General features: G+C 46.0%; 1 protein-coding gene across 1 annotated transcript in view; it reads left to right on the top strand.

The window, feature by feature from the left end:
- Positions 1 to 24077, top strand: part of LOC126946772 (CD99 antigen-like) — a 52729-nt gene extending 28652 nt beyond the window's left edge. The window contains exons 5-11 of the mRNA XM_050777430.1: positions 1105 to 1149; positions 1798 to 1866; positions 4048 to 4095; positions 4858 to 4908; positions 8679 to 8792; positions 20960 to 21016; positions 23543 to 24077. Of these exons, the coding sequence (XP_050633387.1) occupies positions 1105 to 1149; positions 1798 to 1866; positions 4048 to 4095; positions 4858 to 4908; positions 8679 to 8792; positions 20960 to 21016; positions 23543 to 23568 (410 nt within the window). The 3' untranslated portion in view covers positions 23569 to 24077. The remainder of the gene's footprint in view (positions 1 to 1104; positions 1150 to 1797; positions 1867 to 4047; positions 4096 to 4857; positions 4909 to 8678; positions 8793 to 20959; positions 21017 to 23542) is intronic.
- Positions 24078 to 25956: the final 1879 nt, after the last annotated feature.

Here is a 25956-nt window from a genome sequence, read left to right as displayed (position 1 = left end):
ATGGTTGCTGATGTGAAATGTTTTGGGGTCATTGGGACAATATCTCCGGGTGCTTTTATTCTAAGGATCTGAGTTACTCTGTCTTTAGATTTTCTTCTCCCTTTTTTTTTCCGGCTAATTTTTTGTATTTTTACAAAATACAAAAGGCAGAAACAAAAGTCAGAAACAAGGGCCACATGATGGAATTGCCCAAGGGTCAACCCCACTGGCGGATAAACAGAGTAAAAATGATGCCCAAACTTACGGCATCACTGTCTTGTCTTAGCACTTCTGAGTTTTCTAATATAAAACATGAATAGCTCCACTTCATTAGTGGACTTCCTGTCTAGAGTGTCAGCTCATGAGCAAAGGGACCCGTGTCCCCAGATCCTTGAACTATGCAGTCGTGCAGACAGCACCCAATGAGTAGGTGTTGAACGTCTGGATTTGTACTCTTACAGTCTCCTTGAGGAAGGGACTGGAAATTCCCATACGTGACTCAGGATGGCTCAGTACGTGCTGTTGGGTGGATGCCAGCAACCATTCCTCCATCTTAGTTGGGTATTCAAAATCATTCTTCCTACTAGAAGACAAGATCTGAGGCCATGGTGAATTGTCACGTCCATTGCAGAGCACATGTGGGTTGCCAGAGCCGCATTTTAGACACCCTCTAGCCTAAATCTAATCACAGTCATCTGTCCTCTTCTCTTGGGGTCTGCCTTTCAAAAGTTGTTAGGGACCTGGGAGGAGAGGGTGATGGGATGGGGAGTCAACAGGAGAAAATCATGAGCAGGCGGAATTGGAATTTCACCTTGGTCCAGGCAACACAATTCATTTATAAATTACTTTATTTCTGTCTGTCTCTCCCCTGCCCCTCCTCTGAGAGCTTCTCTCCTAGCTCTTTGTCTCTCTGTGTCTCTTTTTGTTTTTTACTCTTTTAGTCTGAGAGAATAGTGATGTAAAAATGGTCAGGAATTCACTTTTTCTAATGAGATCCTGGTCAAGCTGATATTCAGAAAAGTATTCAGGAATGTGGGGCTGTGGTGGTTTTTCGATCTGTTCATGATCATTCCTTCCTCGTTTCTCTCTGAAATTTGGTATTAACTGCTTTTTTTCCTCTTTTAGGGGATGACTTTGACTTAGGAGATGCTGTCGTTGATGGAGGAAATGGTGAGTATTATCCTTTAATCTCTTCTGCTGCTGGCCTGCTTATTATCACCCAATTATGATCATTTCAGAGAGAATTCTCCCATTTAAATTATAAAGGGAGCCAGCTTTCACAGTGGAAACCTAGGGAATAGGTATGTTGGTTTGTTCTTGCTGTTGTCGTTGGGTTTTTCTTTACAACCAGTACATGTGCTTTTATTTTAAAACTGTTACAGCCTTTGGAAGGACATGAGACACATGTGCCTACCCTGGCCAGGGCTGGCCTCACGAGCATGTGACCTGTGCAGTGGCACGGGACCCCATGGCATGTTGGTTTGACATGGGCACCATACTGGTTTACTGTTCTGGTGCCGCCATCTTGGAATACTTAACAGAATTTGAAAAATGGGTCCCACCTTTTTATTTTGGCCCCAGAAATTCTGCAGCTGGTGTGGATACCCGCTTTAATTTTTATTGAACATACTTGAAATTAAGAACTGTGGCTCAAAGTTGATGGGAGGAAATTGGCAGGAGACTGTGTGTATGGGTATCCCCACCAGGACAAAGGCCAAGGTCCAGTTTCTGCTGAGGGAACCGTCTGTATGTAAACTGATGTTTCATTTTCTTTACTGCAAGGCACTTATCATTGCAACTCTCATCTTTCACAAACAGACGACCCACCACCACCGAACCCACCCAAGCCGAAGCCAAATCCAAACCCCAACCAGTCTGGTTCCTCTGGTAAGAGTCTCTGACCCTGTGAGCTGTCTCCATGTGGTTCAGAATTCAGTGATATTTATGTCAGCTGAGACGAGGTGATTTCAGATGAGTGTGTGCTTACTGTTGACTGCCTGTGCAGTATAATGCCCGTGTTCATGTAGTGGAAAATGTACCTTTCAAAAATAGATATTCAGCTTGGATTTTATTTTTAATTTGCTTTTTTTTTTTTGAGACAGAGTCTCGCTCTGTCACCCAGGCTGGAGTGCAGTTGTGCCATCTTGGCTCACTGCAACCTCCACCTACTGGGTTCAAGTGATTCTCCTGCATCAGCCTCCTGAGTAGCTGGAATTACAGGCACACACTGCCATGCCCAGCTAATTTTTGTATGTTTAGTAGAGTCAGGGTTTTGCTGTGTTGGCCAGGCTGGTCTCGAACTCCTGACCTCAAGTGATCCGCCCACCTTGGCTTCCCGAAAGTGCTGGGATTACAGATATGAGCCACTGTGCCTGGCCTAGTTTGCTACTTTTACTTCCAAGTTCCATCTTATGGAACTTCTAAAAAATTGAATACAAGAATTTAAATATAGACTTAATAAAGAGAAAAGTATTGGCATACACATTCCTTATGGAGAAGCTAGTGTGTTTTAAATCTTTTTGCCCTTAAATATTTAAGAAAAAAGTATTTTCTGACATATTACAGCATTTTCAGTGTAATTTGAATAGCACCAGTTTTTTTTTTAGCTGAATGATTGTTGAAAGTTTATATGCTTAGGGTTTTTTTGTTTACATATTTAATTTTTAACACAGAAATATATTAATGATGTCCACATCTTGTTGACATTTTGATGGCGATTAGTGCTAGTATTTTATGTATCTTTTTTTTTTTTTTGAGACAGGGTCTCACTGTGTTGTCCAGGCTAGAGTACAGTGGTGTGATCATATTAAACATAGGAGCATACCACAGCCTCCAACTCCTGGGCTAGAGAGATCCCCCTGCCTCAGTCTTTCAAGAAGCTGGGGCTACAGGCACACAGCACCGTGACCAGTTAGTTTTGTCATTTTTTGTAGAGATGGGGTCTCAGTATGTTGCCCAGGCTGGTCTGAAACTCCTGGCCTCAAGCAATCCTCTTGCCTCAGCGTCCCAAATCTCTTGAGATTATAGGCACGAGCCACCTCACCCAGCCTATATATTAATCTAAATGAAATAAATTTTAAGCAAAGTTCCAAGTCTTTTGTTTATACTGCATTGTAACATTACTTTTTGCTTACTGATATTCCATGAACATTTTTTCATGTCACATAATCATTTCTATCGTATGACTTTTACCGATAATCATGTACTATTACATACTACATATATAATTATATACTTCCTTTAATTCTGAAAATGTTGTGTTTCTTCTGGCATTTTAGAATTATGAATTAACAAAGCAAATCTGAGTCAACTCCATGCACTATTTTTATTCCTTCGAAGAAATTTCTAGCATTCAAGTTGTTTAGATCAATGTGTATGAGTACTTGTATAGCTTTTGACCTGGTTTTTAATTTGCTGCAGAATTTTAGCAATTTATTTTGATGCCAGGGGTGTGTGCAAATGTCCCTGTCTTCACACCATCTCCAATATTAGTTATCACCTGGGAAACCTTTGCAAATAGTGTGAAATATTCCGTCAACTTTCTCCTGGTTTCATGACTTTACTTCTAAAATTAAAAAAAAAAACAACCTGCATCCATTGGCCGTGGGTACTTCTTATTTTGTGTATTGTATGCTTTGCCTTTTATTCTTATATTCTGATATGACATTATTGATTTATAAACCTTCTTCATTTATTTACAGACATTAAATATTGCCAGCATGCAATATTATGCTCACATTTTTCCACTTTATTTATGATTTTTTGTTTTGTTTTGTTTTGAGACTGAGTTTAGCTCTTGTTGCCCAGGCTGGAGTGCAGTGGTGCCATCTTGGCTCACTGCAACCTCCACCTCCAGGGTTCAAGTGATTCTCCTGCCTCATCCTCCCAAGTAGCTGGGATTACATGTGCCTGTCACCACACCCAGCTAATTTTTATATTCTTAGTAGAGATGGGGTTTCACTATGTTGATGAACAGGCTGGTTTTCCTGAGTTTTTCCTTTATTCTAAGACATGAAGACCCTGGGAGGAGTTCCAGGTTGACAGATGATGCTGTATTTTCTTTCCCAGGTAGCTTCTCAGATGCTGACCTTGCGGATGGCGTTTCAGGTGGAGAAGGTACAGTTACCTTGTTTTCTGTCTCTTTTCTCTCTCCATCCCATGATGCCCACCTGCTCTGCAGAATCACTACAGGGTCTAAACTCTCAGCCCTCTGTGAACTCACAGTGAAATGTTCAGTCATTTCTGTGGGAACTGCCCGTTTGCTGAGGCTTCAAGGTTGTGGGAAGTAAAGGCTGCCCCATAGAGGATTGGTCCTGGGGGAAGAGTTCAGGGCCCAGGCAGCTGTCCCACTTTTCTGAGGGACAGGGCCTGTCGAATGGGCCCTTCTCACCACCTCCTCACCCATCCATTCACCTGTGTATTCTTTCGAATAGCTAGTGTTGTTTCAGCTTCGTTTTATTGGGCTGTTTTCTGTAATTTAAGGAACGTGAATATTAAAGCCCTAAGAATAAAGAGAGAATGCCTGGGAGTACAGGTTCTCAGAGTACCCCTGGAGTGTAACAGGCAGCACCCCAGCTCTGTAGCTGGGTAACATGCACCCCCACAGAGTGTAACAGGCAGCATCCCAGCTATACAGCTGTGTAACATGCACCCCCACAGAGTGTAACAGGCAGCACCCCAGCTCTGTAGCTGTGTAACATGCACCCCCACAGTGTAATAGGCAGAAGCAGGACTCCAGCTCTGTAGCTGGGTAACATGTATCCCCGTAGAGTGTAAGAAACAGGACCCCAGCCTCTTCACGGTCCTGGCTGTGAATTTTTCCTTGATCCCGAATCTTCCAGATGCAGATTGTCAGCAGATGTTGCTTTTGTGTTGCAGGAAAAGGAGGCAGTGATGGTGGAGGAAGCCACAGGAAAGAAGGGGAGGAGGGTAGGTGCACCTGGCTTCTGCCATTTTTCTTCTTGTCTCTCCCATGTGGTGGTGAGAAGGGGAAGCAGAATGTCTGAGAGCTGGTGGACTACACTGGCATCGGCCTCCTGAAGCTACTGGCAGGAGACACGGGTGTTCTGTGCCCAGTGCTCCCAAGCGGTATAGCCACAGAGGTCCCCCCAGCAAACCAGCCCTGCTCCAGGTGCCCACGTGACCCAGATTTTACATTTGGTCACCTGCCCATGATGTTCTGGCTGGCGATCTGATCCCTACATCATGCTTAGCCTTGTCCTTGTGTTTACTAAAGCTCCTACACTCACCCGAACGATCAGAAGCTTGTGACGCGGCATCCTCCATTGCGCTTGGCCCTTGAGAACGTCAGTGACCAGGTGGGAGGTGGGAATGTGGATTGCTCCCACCCTGGCTGTAACAGGCATTGTGTTCTCCATGAAAGTGCCGGTGATGTATCTCCTGTCTCCTTTTTCATAACCTTTTCCCTTAGATGGGACAAGAAAATAACAACAGAAAGAATTCCTTTTAAAACTGTAAAGAAAAAAAAAATAAGGTAAGAGAAAGAGAAAGTAGGGAGGAAGGAAGAAGGGAAGGAAAGAAGGAAGGAGGGATGGAGAGAGAGAAGGAAGGAAGGAGGAAAGAAGGGAAGAAGGAAGGAAGAGAGGGAAGGGAGGAAGGAAGGGAGGAGGAAGGGAGGGTGGGAGGAAGGAAGGAAGGAAAAGAGGAAGGGAGGGAGGGAGGGAGGAAGGAAGGACAAGAAAGACGGAGGGAGGGAAAAGAGGGAGGGAGGAGGAAGAAGGGAGGGAGGGAAGGAAGGGAAAGAGGGGAGGGAGGGAGGGAGGGAAAGAAGGAAGGAAAGCAGGAGAAGGGAGGAGGAAAGGAAGGAAGGAATGAAGGAGAAGGGAGGAAAGGAATGAAGAAGAAGGGAGGAAAGGAAGGAAGGAGAGAGGGAAACAGAAGAAAAGAAGGAAAAGAAGGAAAGAGGGAAGGAGAGAGGAGAGACAGAAGAGAGGGAGGGGCGAGGACAATAGCTTCGTATTTTAGTATCTCACATCTCTAAAATTCTCAGGGACTTTGCTTCTAGCAAAATGCCTGGTTTTAAGCAGCTTCTTTGGCAGAAGAGGTACTAACTTGGCCAAAGATTTTAATACCTGTTTGCCATTTTAATCGCTGATAAAATGTGAATTCTTAAAATACACAACGAATGTTTGTGGAAAAAGAAAAGTGGGTAGTCTACCCTTGTTTTAGGTAGTTATGATTTTTATGGATACAGTTCTTGAATTCTAGGCTTTCTTTGAAGAGGTAGTAATCTGTCTGTAGCCCTCACCTGGGACTACAAGGTCATTTAAAAAAAAATAGCTAAGAAAACCCATGTCTGGCATGTTTATGGCAGGCCGTCGCTCTTTGCCTTCTGGAGAGTTCATGTTTACTATGCCACTTCATCAGGGAGGGGTAGTTAAGCTCGAAAAATCTTTCCATGACATGACTGTGTCTTGCACATATTAAAGACTGGCCGAGTGAACACACCACCCACAGACCATGTTTGGAGCCAGTGTTTTTGCTGAAAGTCAGACAATTCTCCTTCCCCGTCACGGAGGGCAGAGAAGATTCTATCTGGAGAAGGGTCCTCTAAAGCTCACATCTGGCATTTGGAATTAAGAATCTCTTCATCGGCTGGGCGCCATGGCTCACACCTGTCATCCCAGCACTTTGGGAGGCTAAGGCGGGAGGATTGCTTGAGATCAAGAGTTCGAAATCAGCCTGGCCAACATGGTGAAACCCCTTCTCTACAAAAAATACAAAAATTAGGCCAGGTGTGGTGGCTCACGCCTGTAATCCCAGCACTTCGGGAGGCCAAGGTGGGTGGATCACTTGAGATCAGGAGTTTTGAGACCAGCCTGGTTAACACGATGAAACCCCATCTCTACCAAAAATACAAAAATTAGTAGGGCGTGTAGCATGCACCTATAGTCCCAGCTACTCGAGAGGCACAAGAATTGCTTGAACCCGGGAGGCAGAGGCTGCAGTGAACTGAAATTGTGCCACTACACTCCAGCCTGGGTGACAAAGTAAGACTGCATTTCAAAAAAAAAAAAAAAAAAAAAAATGGCTGGGCGCGGTGGCTCAAGCCTGTAATCCCAGCACTTTGGGAGGCCGAGACGGGCGGATCATGAGGTCAGGAGATCGAGACCATACTGGCTAACACAATGAAACCCCGTCTCCACTAAAAATACAAAAAAATTAGCCGGGCGTGGTGGCGGCGCCTGTAGTCCCAGCTACTCAGGAGGCTGAGGCAGGAGAATGGCGGGAACCCGGGAGGCGGAGCTTGCAGTGAGCCGAGATCGCGCCACTGCACTCCAGCCTGGGCGACAGAGCGAGACTCCGCCTCAAAAAAAAAAAAAAAAAAAAAAAAAAAAAAATTAGCCAGTGGTGGTGGCACATATCTGTAATCCCAGCTACTTGGGAGGCTGAGGCAGGAGACTAGCTGGAACCCGGGACGCAGAGGTTGCAGTGAGCCGAGACTGCACCATTGCACTCCAGCCTGGGCAATACAGCAAGACTCTGTCTCCCAAAAACAAAAAAGAATTATTGCTGGAATGACATTTTTTAAAAAAATAGGCTGGGTGTGGTGGCTCATGCATGTAATCCCAGCATTTTGGGAGGCCTAGGCAGGCAGGTTGCTTTAGGCTGGGAGTTCGAGATCAGACTGGGCAACATAGCAAGACCCCAATTCTATAAAACCACAATAATTAACCAGACATGGTGGTGCACACCTGTAGTCCCAGCTACTCGGAAGGCTGAAGTGGGAGGATCTCATGAGCCCAGGAAGATTGCGGTGAGCTATGATTGCATCATTGCACTGCAGCCTGTTTGACAGAGTAAGAACCCATCTCAAAATAATAAACAATAATAATAATTAATTACATAGATATGGATTTAAAATATTTGCATTGAAACCCAAAGCTGTTTTCAGGGGGTGAAAAACGAACATTCTAACGATACAGAACGCTATGGCAAAGCACCAAGCATTGCAGGTCTTTGCTTCTTCATCTTCTGCCCCTACCTGGGCTCTTTCCTCCAGGTTTGATGTCCAGCTCTCTCTCTTTTTTGTTTTGTTTTGTTTTGAGATGGTGAATTGCTCTGTCACCCAGGCTGGAGTGCAGTGGCACGATCTCGGCTCGCTGCAACCTCCGCCTCCCGGGTTCAAGCGATTCTCCAGACTCAGCCTCCCGAGTAGCTGGGGTTAAAGGCGCCCGCCCCTACTCCCAGCTAAGTTTTATATTTTTCATAGAGACAGGTTTTACCATGTTGACTAGGCTGGTCTCGAACTCCTGACCTCAGGCGATCCACCCGCCTTGGCCTCCCAAAGTGCTGGGATTACAGGTGTGAGCCATTGGCCCAGACCCAGCTCTCTCTTTCCATAGGTCTTTGTCTGTCTTTGTCTCTGCCTTGGTTCTGCTGAGCTTCTTCCTGTACCTCGCTGGCCTCTCTTCATGTCTCTTTTCTCCCTGCTCCACTCCCTCCACGGTCTGACCAGGTCTGCCCAGCATGGCTGGCGATGGGAGACTGTGCCTTGCTTTGCCTTCCTGTGTACCATTCTCGGCGTGCTCCCTTTGCAAATCGGTCAGCTCGGGTGACTGAGATGTTCTGAGGATCTTGGTGCTCTCAGACTGACTGTCTCTGCCAGCCACTGCTCCCTGGGATCTTCTCTGCACTGTGCATGTCTCAGTCATGATGCTGTGTGCTTCCTCCTGCAGCGGACGCCCCAGGTGTGATCCCCGGGATTGTGGGGGCCGTCGTGGTCGCCGTGGCCGGAGCCATCTCTAGCTTCATTGCTTACCAGAAAAAGAAGCTGTGCTTCAAAGAAAACGGTAAGGCTCGCTCTGCCAGTGCCGCTCCTTCATGCCTTGCTGATTGGAAAACTGTGCTTTCTTTAAAAGGCAGAGACCAAACTCGGGCTGGCACGAAACAGGTGCACGATGACTGGTGGTTCGTGAAACCACTAAAACTTTGGAATCAGACCTTCTGGCTTTGATTCCAGGGCTGTTCTGCCTTGTGTTTCATTGTGTGAAAGTTTACAAGTTCTCACTGCTGCAGTGCTTGGGTTTTTTATGTCTACAAAGTGGGAAATGGTTGGTACATACGCCGAGGAATTGTTGCAGGGGCTAGAGACAGTCCTGCAGGAAAGCCTCCACAAGTTTCCCTGCAGAGAGCAAAGGTGGAAGACACTTAGCTCTGATGATTCCTGCCTTGTTATTTACAATCAATGTCATCATTAGGAGGAGAGCCGTGATGAGGGGGCTGTCACGGTCCTTTCTTCACCCAGGAGAGTTAAGTTAAAACCCAGCACAAGGCCGGACACAGTGGCTCACAGCTGTAATCCCAGCACTTTGGGAAGCCAAGACGGGTGGATCATGAAGTCAGGAGATCGAGACCATCCTGGCTAACATGGTGAAACCCCATCTCTATTAAAAATACAAAAAATTAGCCGGGCGTGGTGGCGGGTGCCTGTAGTCCCAGCTACTCAGGAGGCTGAGACAGGAGAATGGCATGAACCCAGGAGGCAGAGCTTGCAGTGAGCCGAGATTGCACCACTGTGCTCCAGCCTGGGCGACAGAGCGAGACTCCGTCTCAAAAAACAAAACAAAACAAAAACCAGCACTGCGGATTCCCTTTCTGTTAGTACTGAAAACCCACACGCACCCAGGACCTGGGAAGTTTCTTGGGTCGGGACTAAAATTTACAGGGGAATTAGGAGGAGCACATACTCACCATTGCAGTCCTCCTAGGCCAGTCAGCAGGCTCTTCGGGATCTTGTATTCAAAAGTCCCTAAATCATTTAGGATCCGCCGTGAAGTTGGGAAGTAAACCCTGCTATTTGGAACACAGCTAACGTGCATGCATCACTGGGCAGTTATGTTTAGCTCTGGCCTCCCTCTTGCATGACCAAGCAGTGTGGTTTGCAGGGATCTCATCGACCGGAACAGCTACTCTTATTTTTCATTTTTTTTCTTGAGGCAGAGTTTTGCTTTGTTGCCCAGGCCGGAGTGCAGTGGCGCAATCTCGGCTCACTGCGTCCTCCAGCCCCCCGGGTTCAAGCAATTCTCCTGCCTCAGCCTCCTGAGTAGCTGGGATTATAGGCGCCCGCCACCACGCCCGGCTAATTTTTGTATTTTTAGTAGAGAGCGGGTCTCACCACGTTGGCCGGGCTGGTCTCCAACTCCGGACCTCAAGTGATCCACCCGCCTCAGCCTTCCAAAGTGCTGGGATTACAGGTGTGAGGCACCACACCCGGCCAACAACCACTGTTTTATGGAGGAGCCCCTGGGGTCCTTCACACCTCTGGGTGTCTGAACATCTCACCCTACTTAGATCTTAAGTCCTGACTCATTCTTGGTCACTGATGTCATCCACCCAAAGCACTGCTTCCTGAAGATTTTAGGGAGATTCCTAGAACATTTGAATAGATGTTGGTATGGACAAAGTTAGACCGTAGGGGTGGAGTTTCCCCGTAATCTCCCATCATTCCAGCATTTGACATCCACAGACGTTATTTAGAGTGTAAAATGGAGAGTCCTAAACAGCTTTCAGGTCTCAAGACTTTAAATGAGCTGCGGGTGTTTATATTGCCATTCTTGCTGTGGGGTTTTGGGCAGTGTGTGGAAGACAGTTGCCTCCTACCTGCTGGGTGGACTAGTGGGAATGGTGTTTGGTTGTTTGTTTGTTTGTTTATTGAGATGAAGTCTCAGTCTGTCACCCAGGCTGGAATGCAATGGCTCCATCTCAGCTCACTGCAACCTCCACCTCCTGGGTTCTCCCACCTCAGCCTCCCAAGTAGCTGGGATTACAGGTGCACACCACCACGCACGGCTAATTTTTGTTTTTTTAGTAGAGGTGGAGTTTCATTATGTTGGTCAGGCTGGTCTTGAACTCCTGACCTTGGGTGATCCACCCGCCATGACCTCCCACAGTGCTGGGATTGCAGGCATAAGCCACCGTGCCCAGCTGGCGTTTGGCTGATTGAATGGCAGTGTTGAGCGAGGCCCAAATGGACAGATTACCACCTTCAAGGAGATGCCTATAAGAGACCTACAATTAGAACCACGTTGGAAAAAAGCAAACAGCAAAACATTCTTCTCCCCTCTTGCTGCTTCTAGAAGTAGCAGAGAGGTTAAAACAGTAGGGACACAATGAAAGGGAATTTGTGTTTGCTTTTCAATGACATTTCTTTTTCTTTTCTGAAACTGTTCAACTCACAGCGTAATATTCAACCAGGAGGTATGGAAGGCTTGTTTGCCAGGACAGGATGTGTAATATTCTAGATGTTTTATTTCAAACTCTCGTTTTTTTTTTTTTTTTTTTTTTTTTTTTTTTTGAGATGGAGTGTCGCTCTGTCACTCCGAGTGGAGTGCAGTGGCGCAATCTCGGCTCACTGCAACCTCTGCCTCCTGGGTTCAAGCAATTCTCCTGCCTCAGCCTCCCAAGTAGCTGGAATTACAGGTGTGCATCACCACACCCGGCTAATTTTTATGTTTTTAGTAGAGACAGGGTTTCACCATGTTGAACACACTGGTCTCGAACTCCTGACCTCAGGTGATCCCCCCACCTTGGCCTCCCAAAGTGCTGGGATTATAGGCGTGAGTCAAAGCACCCGGCCTCTAGCTCTTTTTTAGAATCCCAGATCATTGTCGAACACTTTCGCATTAAACTACAAAATCTCTGATTGATGATTCTCTGAAAATCTTTGGGTCAACCCAAATTGGATTCATGAGTTGCAAAGGATGTTTATTACCTTGTGTATGCGGTCTTAGGAACTTTTGGGATCTTGTAATGCTATTTCATATTCACATCCTGTATTAGTCTGTTTTCACACTGCTATGAAGAACTGCCTAAGACTGGGTAATTCATGAAGGAAAGAGGTTTCATTGATTCACAGTTCAGCATGGGCGGGGAGGCCTCAGGAAATTTACAACCATGGCAGAAGGGGACGCAATGCACCATCCCATTATCATGAGAACAGCATGGGGGAACCTCCGCCATGATTCACTGACCCCCACCTGGTCTCTCTCTTGACACCTGGGGATTATGGGAATTACAATTCAAGATGAGATTTGGGTGGAGACACAGAGCCTCACCATACCACATCCCAAGACACACAAACTTGGGAAGGCACCCAGGAGGCTTAATAGGCTTGATTTTGTAAAAAATTTGGAAATAGAGTTGGGAAAAGGAAAAACAATATTTTCTCTGCCTTATCCGCGCCCCCACCCCTGAGTCTTGGTCTTGGGTGGGAGCATTATCTTCATTTATTGCAGGAGGTGGGGCAGGCATGAACAATGAAAGCTCTCACTGAGTAGAAACAATTTTCCTAGATTTTTCAAGAACAAAAGCAAATGTGTCCCGGCCCGGTGGCCCACACCTGTAATCCCAGCACTTTGGGAGTCCGAGGAAAGAGGATCGCGTGAGCCCAGGAGTTCAAGATCAGCTTGGGCAACATAGCAAAACCTCATCTCTGCAAAAAATGTAAAAAATTAGCTGGGCGTGCTTGCATATGCCTGTGGTCCCAACTACTCTGGAGGCTGAGGCATGAGGATTGCTTGAGCCCAGGAATTGGAGGCTGCAGTAAGCCATGATTGCACCACTGCACTCTAGCCTGGACGACAGACAGAGACCCTGTCTCTAGATATAAAAATAAAAATAACTTTTTTTTTTTTTTTTTTTTTTTTTTTTTTTGAGACGGAGTCTCTCTGTGTCACCCAGCCTGGAGTGCAATGGCGCGATCTCGGCTCACTGCAGCCTCTGCCTCCCGGGTTCAAGCGACTCTCCTGCCTCAGCCTCCCGAGCACCTGGGACTACAGGCGTGTGCCACCACGCCCAGCTAATTTTTCATATTTTTAGTAGAGACAGGGTTTCACCGTGTTAGCCAGGATGGTCTTGATCTCCTGACCTCATGATCTGCCCGCCTTGGCCTCCCAAAGTGCTGGGATTATAGGCGTGAGCCACTGCGCCCGGCCCCCAAAATAATTTTTTTTAAAAAAGCATCCTTTCTGAAGAATTGGCTCAGGGGAGTCCAAGATTCACTTTATACTACTGAGATGCTAGGGTAATTTTCTTCTAATATTTTCCGTAAGTCTTTTATTCTGATGCCAAATTAACAGAAGGTCCAACTTTCAATTCCTGGTTTGCTTTCTAGTTGTCCAGGGATTGATTTTCTTGGCCTTTTGTAAATGCACAAATCAAAGGACCAAAAAGAAAATAAATAAAGCATAATAAGAGAAGCAAGAGATGGTGAAACCCCATCTTTACTAAAAATACAAAAATTAGCTGTGCCTGGTTGTGGGTGCCTGTAATCCCAGCTACTTGGGAGGCTGAGGCAGTGAATTGCTTGAACCTGGGAGGCGAAGGTTGCCGTGACCCAAGATTGTACCACTGTACTCCAGCCTGGACAACAGAGCGAGACTCTGTCTCAAAAAAAAAGAAAAAGAAAAAAAGAAAACGAAAACAAGGCACTATTCTATAAATGCCAAGACACTGCCTCAAAAGAGGACTTTTCCAGCTGCATCCACTCACATCTTGGTTTTTATACCTGAATTATAAAATGAGTTTAATGTTTATCTCAGTGACACAGTTTTATTAGTAGACATGGAATTGTGATGTTGGATCGAGGTATCCGGAAGACAAAAGATGTCAGAGCCCTCAGCCTCTGTGGCAGGATTTTGCTTTATGGGTTTGGTTTCTGGGATGGTGATTTTGAGATCTTGCAATCCCATGGGTTTATGGGGAGCTTGGAGATTTCATAAGAAGGATGTGAGTATAGCATGCCCCGGTCCTTCAAGAAACCATGGGCCAGGCGCAGTGGCTCATGCCGGTAATCCCAGCACTTTGGGAGGCTGAGGCAGGCGGATCACCTGAGGTCAGGAGTTCGAGGCCATCCTGACCAACATGGTGAAACCCTGGCTTTACTAAAAATACAAAAATTAGCCAGGCATGGTGGCGCACACATGTAATCCCAGGTACTTGGGAGACTGAGGCAGGAGAATCGCTTGAACCCGGGAGGCAGAGGTTGCAGTGGGCCAAGATCAAGCCACTGCACTCCAGCCTGGGGACAAGAGCGAGACTTTATCTCCGAAAAAGAAAAGAAAAGAAACCATGCCCGGTTTTGGGGATACCGTTACAGACTCATTTTCCAGGACTGTGTCATTGCATTGAAATTTTCGGTGTTTGTTAAATTTGCATTAAAATTAGTCCCAGGCAAGTGGGTAGACATAGGTGAGTCTTCCGCATCTTTTCAACAAGGAGATGCCGTCATCAAATCCTGTAGCTTGATACAGATTTATCAAGAAGCTTTGCAGTGTTATGTTTTGGGGCTCACGGATTAGAAACTCCTTGTGGGATCAGACAGCTCTGTCGTATGTTGGTGCAAAACTAACTGCAGTTTATGCCATTAAAAGTAATAGCAACATAGCAAGACCTCGTGTCTACAAAAAAATGTACAAAAAAAAAAATTAGCTGAGTGTGGTGGCTCTCAGCCAATCTTTTACCTTTTTTTTTTTATTGTAGAGACACAGTCTTGCTATGTTGCCATTACTTTTAATGGCAAAAACCACAATTACTTTTGCACCAGCCTCCCTTCTTCCCTTCCTACAGATTTGAGTTTGTGGTGCTTGGGCTTCTCCTGGTTTTTGTCCACATGATATGAAGGGGCCTGTTTAAGCTGCTTCTCTCATGCACTCGGGTCTGTGACTTTGCATCTGGGTGTGTTGGCTTCATGGAGGACCTGGCTGAGACCACTAACCGCACGGAGCCTGACCGCTTCTCACAGAGCCCAGCTTCCGTGGTTGGCACGGGGTGTTAAGGACGCTGTCCTTTGGGTGTGGTGGCTGGTCCTAACGCTGTGTTTACTAGGGTCCTGGGCTCACACTGGGTTTCTTGAGGCTTTGGCAAGATGGGCTATTGGCTCTCCCTGCCTCCTTCTTTCTCTTCTTCTCTGCCTTTCTTCCTTCCCTCCTCCTTTCTTTCCCCCTCCCTCCTTCTTTCCTCTCTTCCTTCCTTGCTTTTCTCTTTCTTCCTTTGCCCTCAATTCTCTTTCTTTTCATTCTTTCTTGAACTCTCCCTCTTTCTTCCTCCCTCCCTCCCTTCCATCCCTCCTTCCCTTCCATCCCTCCTTCTTTTCCTCCTTTTTTCCTTTTTCTCTCTTCCTTTTCTCTATCTCTTCCTTTCTTCCTTCGCTTTTCTTCTTATGTACCTCTTTCTTTTTTTCTCTCTCCCTTCTTTCTTTCCTTCCATCCCTCCCTCCTTCTTTCCTTTTTCTCCCTCCATCCTTCCTTTTTTCTCCCTCCATCCCTTCCTCCTTTCCTTCCTTCCTTTCTTTTTTCTTCTCTCTATTCTTCCTCTCTTCATCCATCTCGCCTTTTCTTACATGCCTCTTTCCTCCTCTCTCCTTCCTTTCCTTCCTTCCCCCCTCCTTTTCTTCCTTCCTTCCCTTCCTCCCTCCCTCATTTCCCTCCTCCCTGCTTCACTTCTTCCTCCCTCCTTTCCTCCCTGTCTCCATACCTCCCCCTTTCCTTTTTTCCAACCTCCTTCCCTCCTTGTTCCTTCCCTCTCTTTCTGCCTTCCTCCCTTCCTTTCCCCCATCCCTCCTTCTTTCCTCCCTCCTGCCCTCCCTGTTCCCTGCCTCCCTCCCTGCCTTCCTCCGTCTCTCCCTTCCTCCACTCCTTAATTTTGGTTTCCGCTTCCCACTCTCACACTTTCAGCTTCTTACCCCGTTACCTCCTTGCTCAGAGCAGCTCTTTCTAACACCTCCCTGCCGCTGGGGGCCCAGCGCACAGCAAAAGCAGACCTAGCACCAGTTTACCTTTTTTATTATTATTTTTTGTCTCTTTCAACCTTCCATTTCAGATGAGCTGAAGACCTAGGGGTGAGCAGAGAACCCAGCCCAGGCCTGCGGAGCATCCTGACCGTAATCGTTTTATCTGCTAAGAGGCAGCCTTAAAGCAAATCCTTCCATCTGCCACTCCCCCCGCCCCGCTGGCAAATTCCCGCCACAGTGGGATTCTCACTCACGTGACAGAGTCTCTGCCTTCAATTCCATATGCTTTTGCCTTTCTTGATGCACAGAAGCTCATTATAGCAAATCATATTTCTGCACAAGAGCTTCAGAAAATGAAGTACAGATATGTTCTTTTAAACGTAAATGTAACAGGGCAGTGACTTCCATGTTTTAATGAGTTTTGTCCCCAAGTCTATCCCTGCCAAGGGAACAAACTGGGACCCGGGGTGGCCACCCGCTTCCCTGCAGTATCCTAGGTTAAGCTCACTCACGTCCTAAGGATTTGACTTTCCAGGTCATGCATGGATTTTTAAATCTTCAACCTTTTCAGCCCTTGACTTGCATTTCTCACTGCACTTCCTATGAGGCGGTTCTTAACTCTTTCTGTGATCAGTGTTCCAAACAGGTGCACATCTTGGTTCCTAGAAAAACAAAATTCATATGTTGAGGAATCAGCCAAACATCTCCTGGTCTTCACATTCTAAGGCCTGTTGGGAATTGGTGGGTGGTCAGGTCCCTATTCACATGTCTGAGCGCAGAGCCTCCCCGGGCGTCTCTTCAGATTCTCCCATATGCCTGAAGCACACAGATTGTGCCTGGAATTTCCTTCCGTTTCCGAAGTCCACCAACTTGTTTTTCAGCGCAATTGATTCTAACTTTTTCTTTCTTTTACTTATTTCTTTTTTTCTTTCTTTCCATTTTTTCTTCTTTTTCTTCTATTTATTTTACTTTTCTTCTTTGTTATATGTTATTTCTTTTTCTTTTTTTACTTTTCTTCTTTTTTCATTTTTCTTTTATTTATTTTTTGAGATGAAGTCTCACTCTGTTGCCCAGGCTGCAGTGCAGTGGTACAGTCTTGGCTCACTGCAACCTCCACCTCCTGGGTTCAAGCGATTCTCCTGCCTCAGCCTCCTGAGTAGCTGGGACTATAGGCACACACCACCACACCCAGCTAATTTTTGTATTTTTAGTAGAGACAGGGTTTCTCCATGTTGGCCAAGCTGGTCTCAAACTTCTGACCTCAGGTGATCTGCCTGCCTCAGCCTCCCAAAGTGCTGGGATTACAGGCATGAGCCACTGTGCCTGGCCCTTTTTCTTTTTTCTTATTCCTTTTACTTTTCTTGTTTCTTGTTTCTTATTTCTTTTTCTTTTTCTCTTATTTCTTTTTCTTATTTGTTTCCCTTTTTGCTTTTTCTTTTTTTTTTCTTATTTTACTTATTTTTCTTTTACTTTTATTCTCCATTTTTCTTCATTCTTTTCCTCTTATTTCTTTGACTTTTCTGATTTTTTTTTCATATTTTCCTCTTTTTTCATATTCCTTTTGCTTTTTTCTTATTTTACTTTTCTTATTTGCCCTCTTGTGGAAATGAGGCACAGCCTCCCTTATGGTTTAGCGGTAGTTCTAGCTGAGCACAGATGGTTTGATCCTCCTGTGTTGGGGCACTGTATGGTGTGAGGGCACAAAACCCTGACCCACATGGGTCTGGTCACCTCACAGAGGTCACCTTTACAGCCCCCCACTCTTTGAAGGATGTGTCCCAAGGTGTCTCAAGTCTGATGCAATGAAAGCTGCCCCCCAGTGACCACAAGACTGAGTCCAGAATGTCCTGTGTGTTTCCCAAAATGTCTGTCCTAACACCATTTAAAGATTAGCCACTGCTAGACAGTGATCCGCAGGTATATGGTCTCAGGATTGGCCCCAAGTGCATGGTGTGTGTGTGTATAAATATATATTCACAAAGCATAGGGACCCATTAAAGGCATATTACTTTGCTTAATGGTTCTAATAGCTAAAAATGATTTCTAACCTGAAAGAAAAGCACCACGAATTGTTTGAAGTTGACTTGTCAGATGTGGCGTGCTTGGTCTAAGTTTTGACAGGAAGGGTACGTGGGTGGGGGTGTACGGAGCATCTCATGAGACCAGTTCTCCTGAGAGGTCCGTGATATTGGAACTGTTGCCCCAGATGGACTTTGCCCTTGTGAGACTTTATTCTTTTCAATTGACTTTTTCCCTCTTTAAAACTTGCCAGCTTTTATGTAGTGTTTTATAAAATTACAGGAATAAAAAGAATATCTTTTATGCTTTTTAACCAATGAGGGGGGAAGGAGAAATTATTTGTCCTCTGAAATGAATGCACGTTTTCAGTTTCTAGCCAGGACAGTTGGCTGCAAAATGCACCCGTGTTGACAACTTGCCACCAGCAGAGAACAAATCACATTTGTGCTGAACATTTTCAGATCGTTTCGAATGTTCTCCTCTTTGGGGGTTTTTCCTCTCTTTCTTTTTCTTAAATCATAGAACTTTGGCCTCTTTATGTGGGAGTCATTTAGTGGTTAGGGAAGAATGGATGAAACCATGAGTTCGTGTAGTATAAACTGGCGAGGCTGCCTCTGCTGCTGTTGTTAAAAGTTATGCTGCTAGCTCGGCACGGTGGTTCACACCTGTAATCCCAGCACTTTGGGAGGCTGAGGCGGGCAGATCACGAGGTCAGGAGATTGAGACTATCCTGGCGAACACGGTGAAACCCCGTCTCTACTAAAAATACAAAAAATTAGCCGGGTGTGGTGGCGGGCGCCTGTAGTCCCAGCTACTCGGGAGGCTGAGGCAGGAGAATGGCGTGAACCCTGGAGGCGGAGGTTGCAGTGAGCTGAGATCACGCCACTGCATTCCAACCTGAGTGGCAGAGCGAGACTCTGTCTCAAAAAAAAAAAAAAAAAAAAAAGTTACATTGCTGCACCATACAAACGTGTCCCTTTATGAAGGCATTCGAACCACAGATGGGGCCGTTTTACAAATAGTACGGTCTTTGTGAGTGGGAAACGCATGGCCACAGATTCAATGAGCTGCTTCTGCTGCTTCTCTTTGTGTTGAAAACGTAGGTGTTTCTTCACACCAACACTGGAAAGAAATAAATATATATAGATCTGTGCATCTCTTACGCGTTTCCAATTCTGTTGGCTTATGCTGTGCGTCGGAAAAGAAGCGACACCGACAACATTTGGGGAGATGACCCTGTTTGCATTGTGGCATGTTTGAAACATTTTTTAATAGAAATTTGGGAATAGAGGGCCGGGCGCCATGGCTTAGGCCTGTAGTCCCAGCACTTTGGGAGGCTGAGGCGGGCGGATCACGAGGTCAGGAGATTGAGACCATCCTGGCTAAAACGGTGAAACCCCATCTCTATTAAAAATACAAAAAATTAGCTGGGCATGGTGATGCGTGCCTGTAATACCAGCTACTCTGGAGGCTGAGGCAGGAGAATCGCTTGAACCCAGGAGGCGGAGGTTGCAATGAGCTGAGATCGCGCCACAGCACTCCAGCCTGGGCGACAGAGCGAAACTCTGTCTCAAAAAAATACTAATAATAATTAAAAAAAAAAGAAATTTGGGAATAGAAACAAGACTGGGAAAAATGCTGGTGGAGGAAGAAAACTGGGTACACAAGACCCCTTGGCTCTCTTGTCCTTTGATGGCTGGGGCGGTTCTTAGTGGTCTGAGTCCTCACTTATCTCACTCTGCATTCTCGGGGAGGTAGAAGGCGGGGTAGGAGAGCCGATTCAACCTGAGAAGGATGATCAGTGGGGGGTAAATAAAGGAAGAAAGTCCCCTTTCCCCAGGTACTGAAAAGATGCTAATCTGCTGAGATTCTCTGCATTTATTTTTATTTATTTTAATTTTTATTTTGGGACAGTCTCGCTCTGTCACCCACGCTGGAGTGCAGTGCCATGATCTTGGCTCACTGCAACCTCTGCCTCTTGGGTTCAAGTGATTCTCCTGCCTCAGCCTCCCAAATAGCTGGGACTACAGGTGCACGCCACCACGCCCAGCTAATTTTTGTATTTTTAATAGAGACAGGGTTTCACCATGTTGGCCAGGATGGTTTTGATCTCTTGACCTTGTGATCTGCCCACCTGGGCCTCCCAAAGTGCTGGGATTACAGGTGTGAGCCACTGTGCCCAGCCTCTGCATTTGTTTTTATTTATTTTTATTTTGAGACAGTCTCGCCCTGTCACCCAGGCTGGAGTGCAGTAGTGCGATCTCAGCTCACTGCAACCTCCACCTCCTGGGTTCAAACGATCCTCCTGCGTAAGCCTCCCGAGTAGCTGGGCGTACAGGTGCACGCCACCACACCCAGCTAAATTTTGTATTTTTTAGTAGAGACGGGGTTTCACCATGTTGGCCAGGCTGGTCTCGAACTCCTGACCTCAAGTGATCCACCTGCCTCAGCTTCCCAAAGTGCTGGGATTACAGGCGTGAGCCACCGTGCCCAGCCATCTGCATTTGTTTGATGAGTTTGGGGGCAGTTATTAAGAATCTTATTTTCATAGATGCATGTACTTTTTTTTATATATGTATAGAAAGGGCTTCCATGTGCGTGTTCCTCAGTGTTTAGGGAGAAGAAAGCAACCCTTAAAATAGAGGAAAATAAAGCTGCTTGGATTACCCTGTTGAAGTTTATCTCTGCCTGTGCCATGCATGAAAAAATACTGGCAGCCGGGCGCGATGGCTCATACCTGTAATCCCAGCACTTTGGGAGGCCGAGGCGGATGGATCACAAGGTCAGGAGATTGAGACCATCCTGGCTAACATGGTGAAACCCCATCTCTACTAAAAATACAAAAAATTAGCCGGGTGTGGTGGCGGGTGCCTGTAGTCCCAGCTATTGGGGAGGCTGAGGCAGGAGAATAACGTGAACCCGGGAGGTGGAGCTTGCAGTGAGCGGAGATCGCACCACTGCGCTCCAACCTGGGTGACAGAGCAAGACTCCATCTCATACAAAAAGAAAAAGAAAAAATACTGGCAAAGTCTTCACTTAGTTGAGTGTTAGACTCCATATTCCCAGTGGGTCTTGGGGTTCAGAACTGAGTGTTCTCATCCAAGCAATAGGAGCGTCAACCTCAGGAAAGCCCAAGTATTTTGTGTGTATTTTGAGGAGAGGGTTCTCTGTCGCACTGAGCCTCTCTGTGTGTTTTCTTCTTGTTTTCAGCAGAACAAGGGGAGGTGGACATGGAGAGCCACCGGAACGCCAACGCAGAGCCAGCTGGTAAGAAGGACGGGGAACAGCGGTCCGCACATGTGGCCAGTGTTCCCATTTTATCTTCTCCATGCTCTCCCATCTTGCTATCTTGCTCACATTCTCAAATTTGGTTGCATGGCTTTGAAGGTCTTCCTTTATGTTTCGTTGCTTTTGAGGGATACTTTCAAGAGACAATGAATGTATAAACTTCCTAGGGCCTGGGCCTTCAGAGAAGACCTATATGTGCCTAAGTCTCTGTTTAACAAAATATTAAGGAAGTTTTCCCAGGAGTTCGAGACCAGCCTGGTCAACATGGTGAAACCCCGTCTCTACTAAAAATACAAAATTAGCTGGGTGTGGTGGTGGGCGCCTGTAATCCCACCTACTTGGGAGACTAAGGCAGAAGAATCACTTGAACCCCAGAGGTAGAGGTTGCAGTGAACCGAGATCGTGCCACTGCACTCCAGCCTGGATGACACAGTGAGACTTTCAAAAAAAAAAGTTCCAAGTGGCACACGATTGTTGCATCATCGGGAAGTCCACAGCTGGCTGGCATGCACTGGGAATTAAAAGTCCTCCTGAAATGTATCTCCTGAAATACAACTTGTCAAGTTTTGCTGTCAACTTTTTTTTGTTGTTAGAGATAGGGTCTCACTTTGTCGCCCAAGCTGGAGTGCAGCGGCACGATCATAGCTTACTGCAGCCTCGACCTCCTGGGCTCAAGGGATCCTCCCACCTCAGCCTCCTGATTGTCTGGAACCACAGGCGTACACCACCATGCCCGACTGATTTGTTTTTTTATTTTGTGGAGACAAGGTCTCACTAGGTTGCGCAGACAGGGTGTCACTATGTTGCCCATCCTGACCTCAAGCAGCCCTCCCACCTCAGCTTCCCAAAGTGCTGGGATTCCAGGCGTGAACGACCGCACCCAGCCTGCTATCACTTTCTACAACTCCTCTCAACCAGGTGGAAAATGTGGTTAAGAAGAGACTATTTAATTCGTGAGAGGCTTCTCAGGGTAAAAGGCATTTTGCCATTAGAAGCACTTTTGAAAATGGCAAGAAAGATTTCTGTGTGTATATATGTGCGTGTGTTTTGTCTTTCATTTGTACATAATTGGAACCTTCTCATTTGCCTGAGAGATGCAACGTTTATTTTTAATAGGAGCTGTCAAATTGAGATGTATTTTTAGTGAAATGATTTAAAGTATTTTAATTTTTTTTCTTTTTGAGATGGAGTCTCTCTCTGTCGCCAGAGTGCAGTGGTGTGACCTCTGTTCACTGCAGCCCCCACCTCCCGGGTTGAAGTGAGTCTCCTTCCTCAGCCTCCTGAGTAGCTGGAACCACAGGCACCTACCGTCATGCCCCACTAATTTTCTTTCTATTTTCAGTAGAGACCGGGCTTTCACCATGTTTTCCAGACTGGTGGCGAACTCCTGACCTCAAGTGATCTGCCCACCTTGGCCTCCCAAAGTGCTGGGATTACAGGCATGGGCCACCATGCCTGGCATTCAGTTTTAAAGATAGAGACTTCTAGAAAGTTAGTGTCTCGCCAGATGCGGTGGCTCATGCCTGTAATCCCAACACTTTGGGAGGCTGAGGCGGGCGGATCACCTGAGGTTGGGAGTTCAAGACCAGCCTGACCAATATGGAGAAACTCCGTCTCTACTTTAAAAAAAAAAAAAAAATACAAAATTAGCGACGCGTGGTGGCACATGCCTGTAATTCCAGCTACTTGGAAGCCTGAGGCAGGAGAATCGCTTGAACCCGGGAGGCAGAGGTTGTGGTGAGCCAAGATCGTGCCATTGCACTCCAGCCTGGGCAACAAGAGCACAACTCTGTCTCAAAAATAATAATAATAATAATAAAAGAAAGTTAGTGTCTTGTTGAGTGCTCTTTCGAGTCAGGGAAAGATGTTTAGAACAAGCTATATCTTGAAGAGAAAAGGAAGATTTCTTCTGCCCACTAATGAAGTTGTCTGGCTTCAGTAGCCAGTACATTGGTATATATGTGTGGGGCCCTCATTACCTGAAGGGCTTGGCATTCCAGTGTTTTCTGCCAGCCTGTTTGGAAGAAAAATACCATTGTTCTTAATTCCTTCTTCCAAATCCCAGCTTCTCCCTCCAAAATAATTTTAAGACTGACATGCAGAATAAAGTTTCCAAAACTTAAATGAACGGACCAGAAAATCTCAGCCTGGCATAATTGCAAATCAATAAAAACTGCACACTCTCATTTAGAAGATTTATTCTTCCATTTGGTAAGTTATAGGCATTTGTTACTGTCTCTGTGACGTCGTTAGTGGAAATTGCCTTCTGCCGTTTTCCTTCTGCTTTTTCTGTAGTACCCTTTTTTTTTTTTTGTATGAATGGCATCATTCAATGAAATTGATTGAGTTGATTGAGAGTTAGGGTTTTGCTTTTTCGTGATGAGTTTTGGGCCCATTTTTCTTATGCAGAAATAAAACCACCGGCTCCTGAAAGTTTTAGGAACTATGTCCACGTGAGTGCTCAGGGAACTGGGAATGACTTTCTCTTCTCTCTGTCTCTCACAGTTCAGCGTACTCTTTTAGAGAAATAGAAGATTGTCGGCAGAAACAGCCCAGGCTTGGCGGCAGGGTTAGAACAGCTGCCTGAGGCTCCTCCCCGAAGGACACTTGCGTGAGAGCAGAGACGGAGGCCTTCTGTTCACGGCGGATTCTTTGTTTTAATCTTGCGATGTGCTTTGCTTGTTGTTGCTGGGCGGATGATGTTTACTAATGATGAAACATCCAAAGGGGGATAGGCACTTGGACCCCCATTCCCCAAGGCCCGTGGGAGAGGGGTTTCCCATGGGATGTGAAAGGCTGGCCATTATTAAGTCCCCGTAACTCAAATGTCAACCCCACCGAGGCACCCCCTGTCCCCCAGAATCTCAGCTGTTTACAAATCACGTGTCCATTGAGCACGTCTGAAACTTCCCTGGTAGCCCTGACTTTTTTTTTTTAATTAAAATAAGGTAAGCCCTTCAATTTGTTTCTTCAATATTTCTTTCATTTGTAGGGATATTTCTTTTTCATGTCAGACTAATAAAAAGAAATTAGAAACCAAGTACTTTTTTTTTTTTTTTTACTTAAGTGTTTTTCCATGGGTGCATGTTAAAGAAGGCTATGGTAATTTACAGGATGGGTTCCAAGTTCTTTTTCTGGGGCTTTAAGGCAAATTTTCAGCCTAAGTGTTAGCTCTTTATTTCCAAAATGTCCTTGTTGGGCTCTTTTCCTTTCCCGCGTCCTGCCACATTGGGACGGGTGCTCTTCTGCACCCAGATACTCCCAGCCAGATACTCTTCTCCATCCAGATACTTTGTTTCCAGATACTCTCCCCGCAGCTAGGTACCCTGCCCCGAGTCCAGATACTCCCTGCTTCCAGATACTCCTGTATATTCAGATACTCGTCTGAATCCAGCTACTCCCTACATCCAGATACTCGCCTCCATCCAGATTTTGGTTTATAGCCAGGTGCTTCCTGCATCCAGATACTCCCTGCATTTTGGTACCCCCACTGATTCACATATTCCCTGCGTCCAGTTGTTCCCCTGAATCCAGATACTCTATGAATCTAGGTACTTACTGCATCCAGATACTCCTCACATCCAGGTACTCTCCTCCATTGAGATACTCCCTATATCTGGATACTCCCTGCATCCAGATGTTCCCTTTCATCCGAATACTGTCTTCCATCCAGATACTCCCTTTCATCCAATTACTCCCTTCCATCTAGATACTCTCCTTCATCCAAATACTCCCATCCACTCTTCTCTATCCACATACTCCCTTCCAGATACTCTCCTTCATCCAGATACTCCCTTGTATCCAGATACTCCCTGCATCCAGATGCCCCCTGCATCCAGATACTCCATCCAGGTACTCCCTTCCATTCAGTTACTCTCCTGTACCCACACACTCCCTTCCTTCTAGATACTTCTCCTCCATCCAGATACTCCCTTTCATCTAGATACTTTCTTCCATCCAGTTACTCTCTTCTATTCATGTATGCTTTTCCTTCCACACACCCCCTTCCAGATATTTTCCTCCATCTGGATACTCCCTTCTATCCAGATACTCCCTCCCATCCAGTTACTCTCCTCCGTCCAGATACTCCCTTGTATCCAGGAACTCCCTGCATCCAGATGTTCCATGCATCCAGATATTCTCTGTATCCAGCTACCCCCTGTATCCAGGTACCCTCTGAGTCCAGATACTCCCTGCTTCCAGATACTTCGCTGCATCCAGGTACTTCCTGCATCCTGATACTCACCTGCACCTAGATACTTCCCCGTGTTCTCTTGAGTTTCATATGGGTTGAATATCACAAATTTACGAACAGTCTGTCCAGTGTTTACACAGTGTGGAACTACTTCGATGTGAAAGCTGGGTTTAATGTGGGGGTAACATAGCCTTGTGGCTGAGAAAACCCTCGTACCCTTTCTAACAAGTTGGGATTAACCGAAAGCCTGTTCTCTTCTCTACAATACATGACAACTTTTCCACATTAAGAATTGTTTCCCCATTAAGGCTTTCAAAATACATGTCTCTATGAAAGCTTGGAGAGGGCTCCACTTGCATTTTGTGCTAATCTCATAGAGATCTAAAGTCCTGATATTCGGAATGGGATTGACTTCATAAACTTTCCTCCACCGGAAAATGAGGATATCATCAGTATGTCCTCTGTTCGCACAGGCAGGCTAACGTGAAGTTGTTAAAATAGTCATGCAGAGAAAGGCAATTGCAAGGGAATGTTCATTTTGCCACTGATGATGGTGTTAAAAACTGCTGCACGTCACAAAAGCTAGGTTTCCCATGAATCTGTCTACGCAAAGGTATGGTGTTACCATACCCGTGTCAAAAATCGTCTGATTTGGGGGAAGAGGTTGGATGAAGGAGTCAGTCATAAATGCTGGGTCTTTCCCATTTCTAAGCTCAGAAACTCT

Source organism: Macaca thibetana, chromosome X (assembly GCF_024542745.1).
Source record: "Macaca thibetana thibetana isolate TM-01 chromosome X, ASM2454274v1, whole genome shotgun sequence".
Classification (NCBI taxonomy): Eukaryota; Metazoa; Chordata; class Mammalia; order Primates; family Cercopithecidae; genus Macaca; species Macaca thibetana.
The sequence above is the reverse complement of the archived record's forward strand: the minus strand, read 5'-3'. Positions and strand labels throughout refer to the sequence as shown.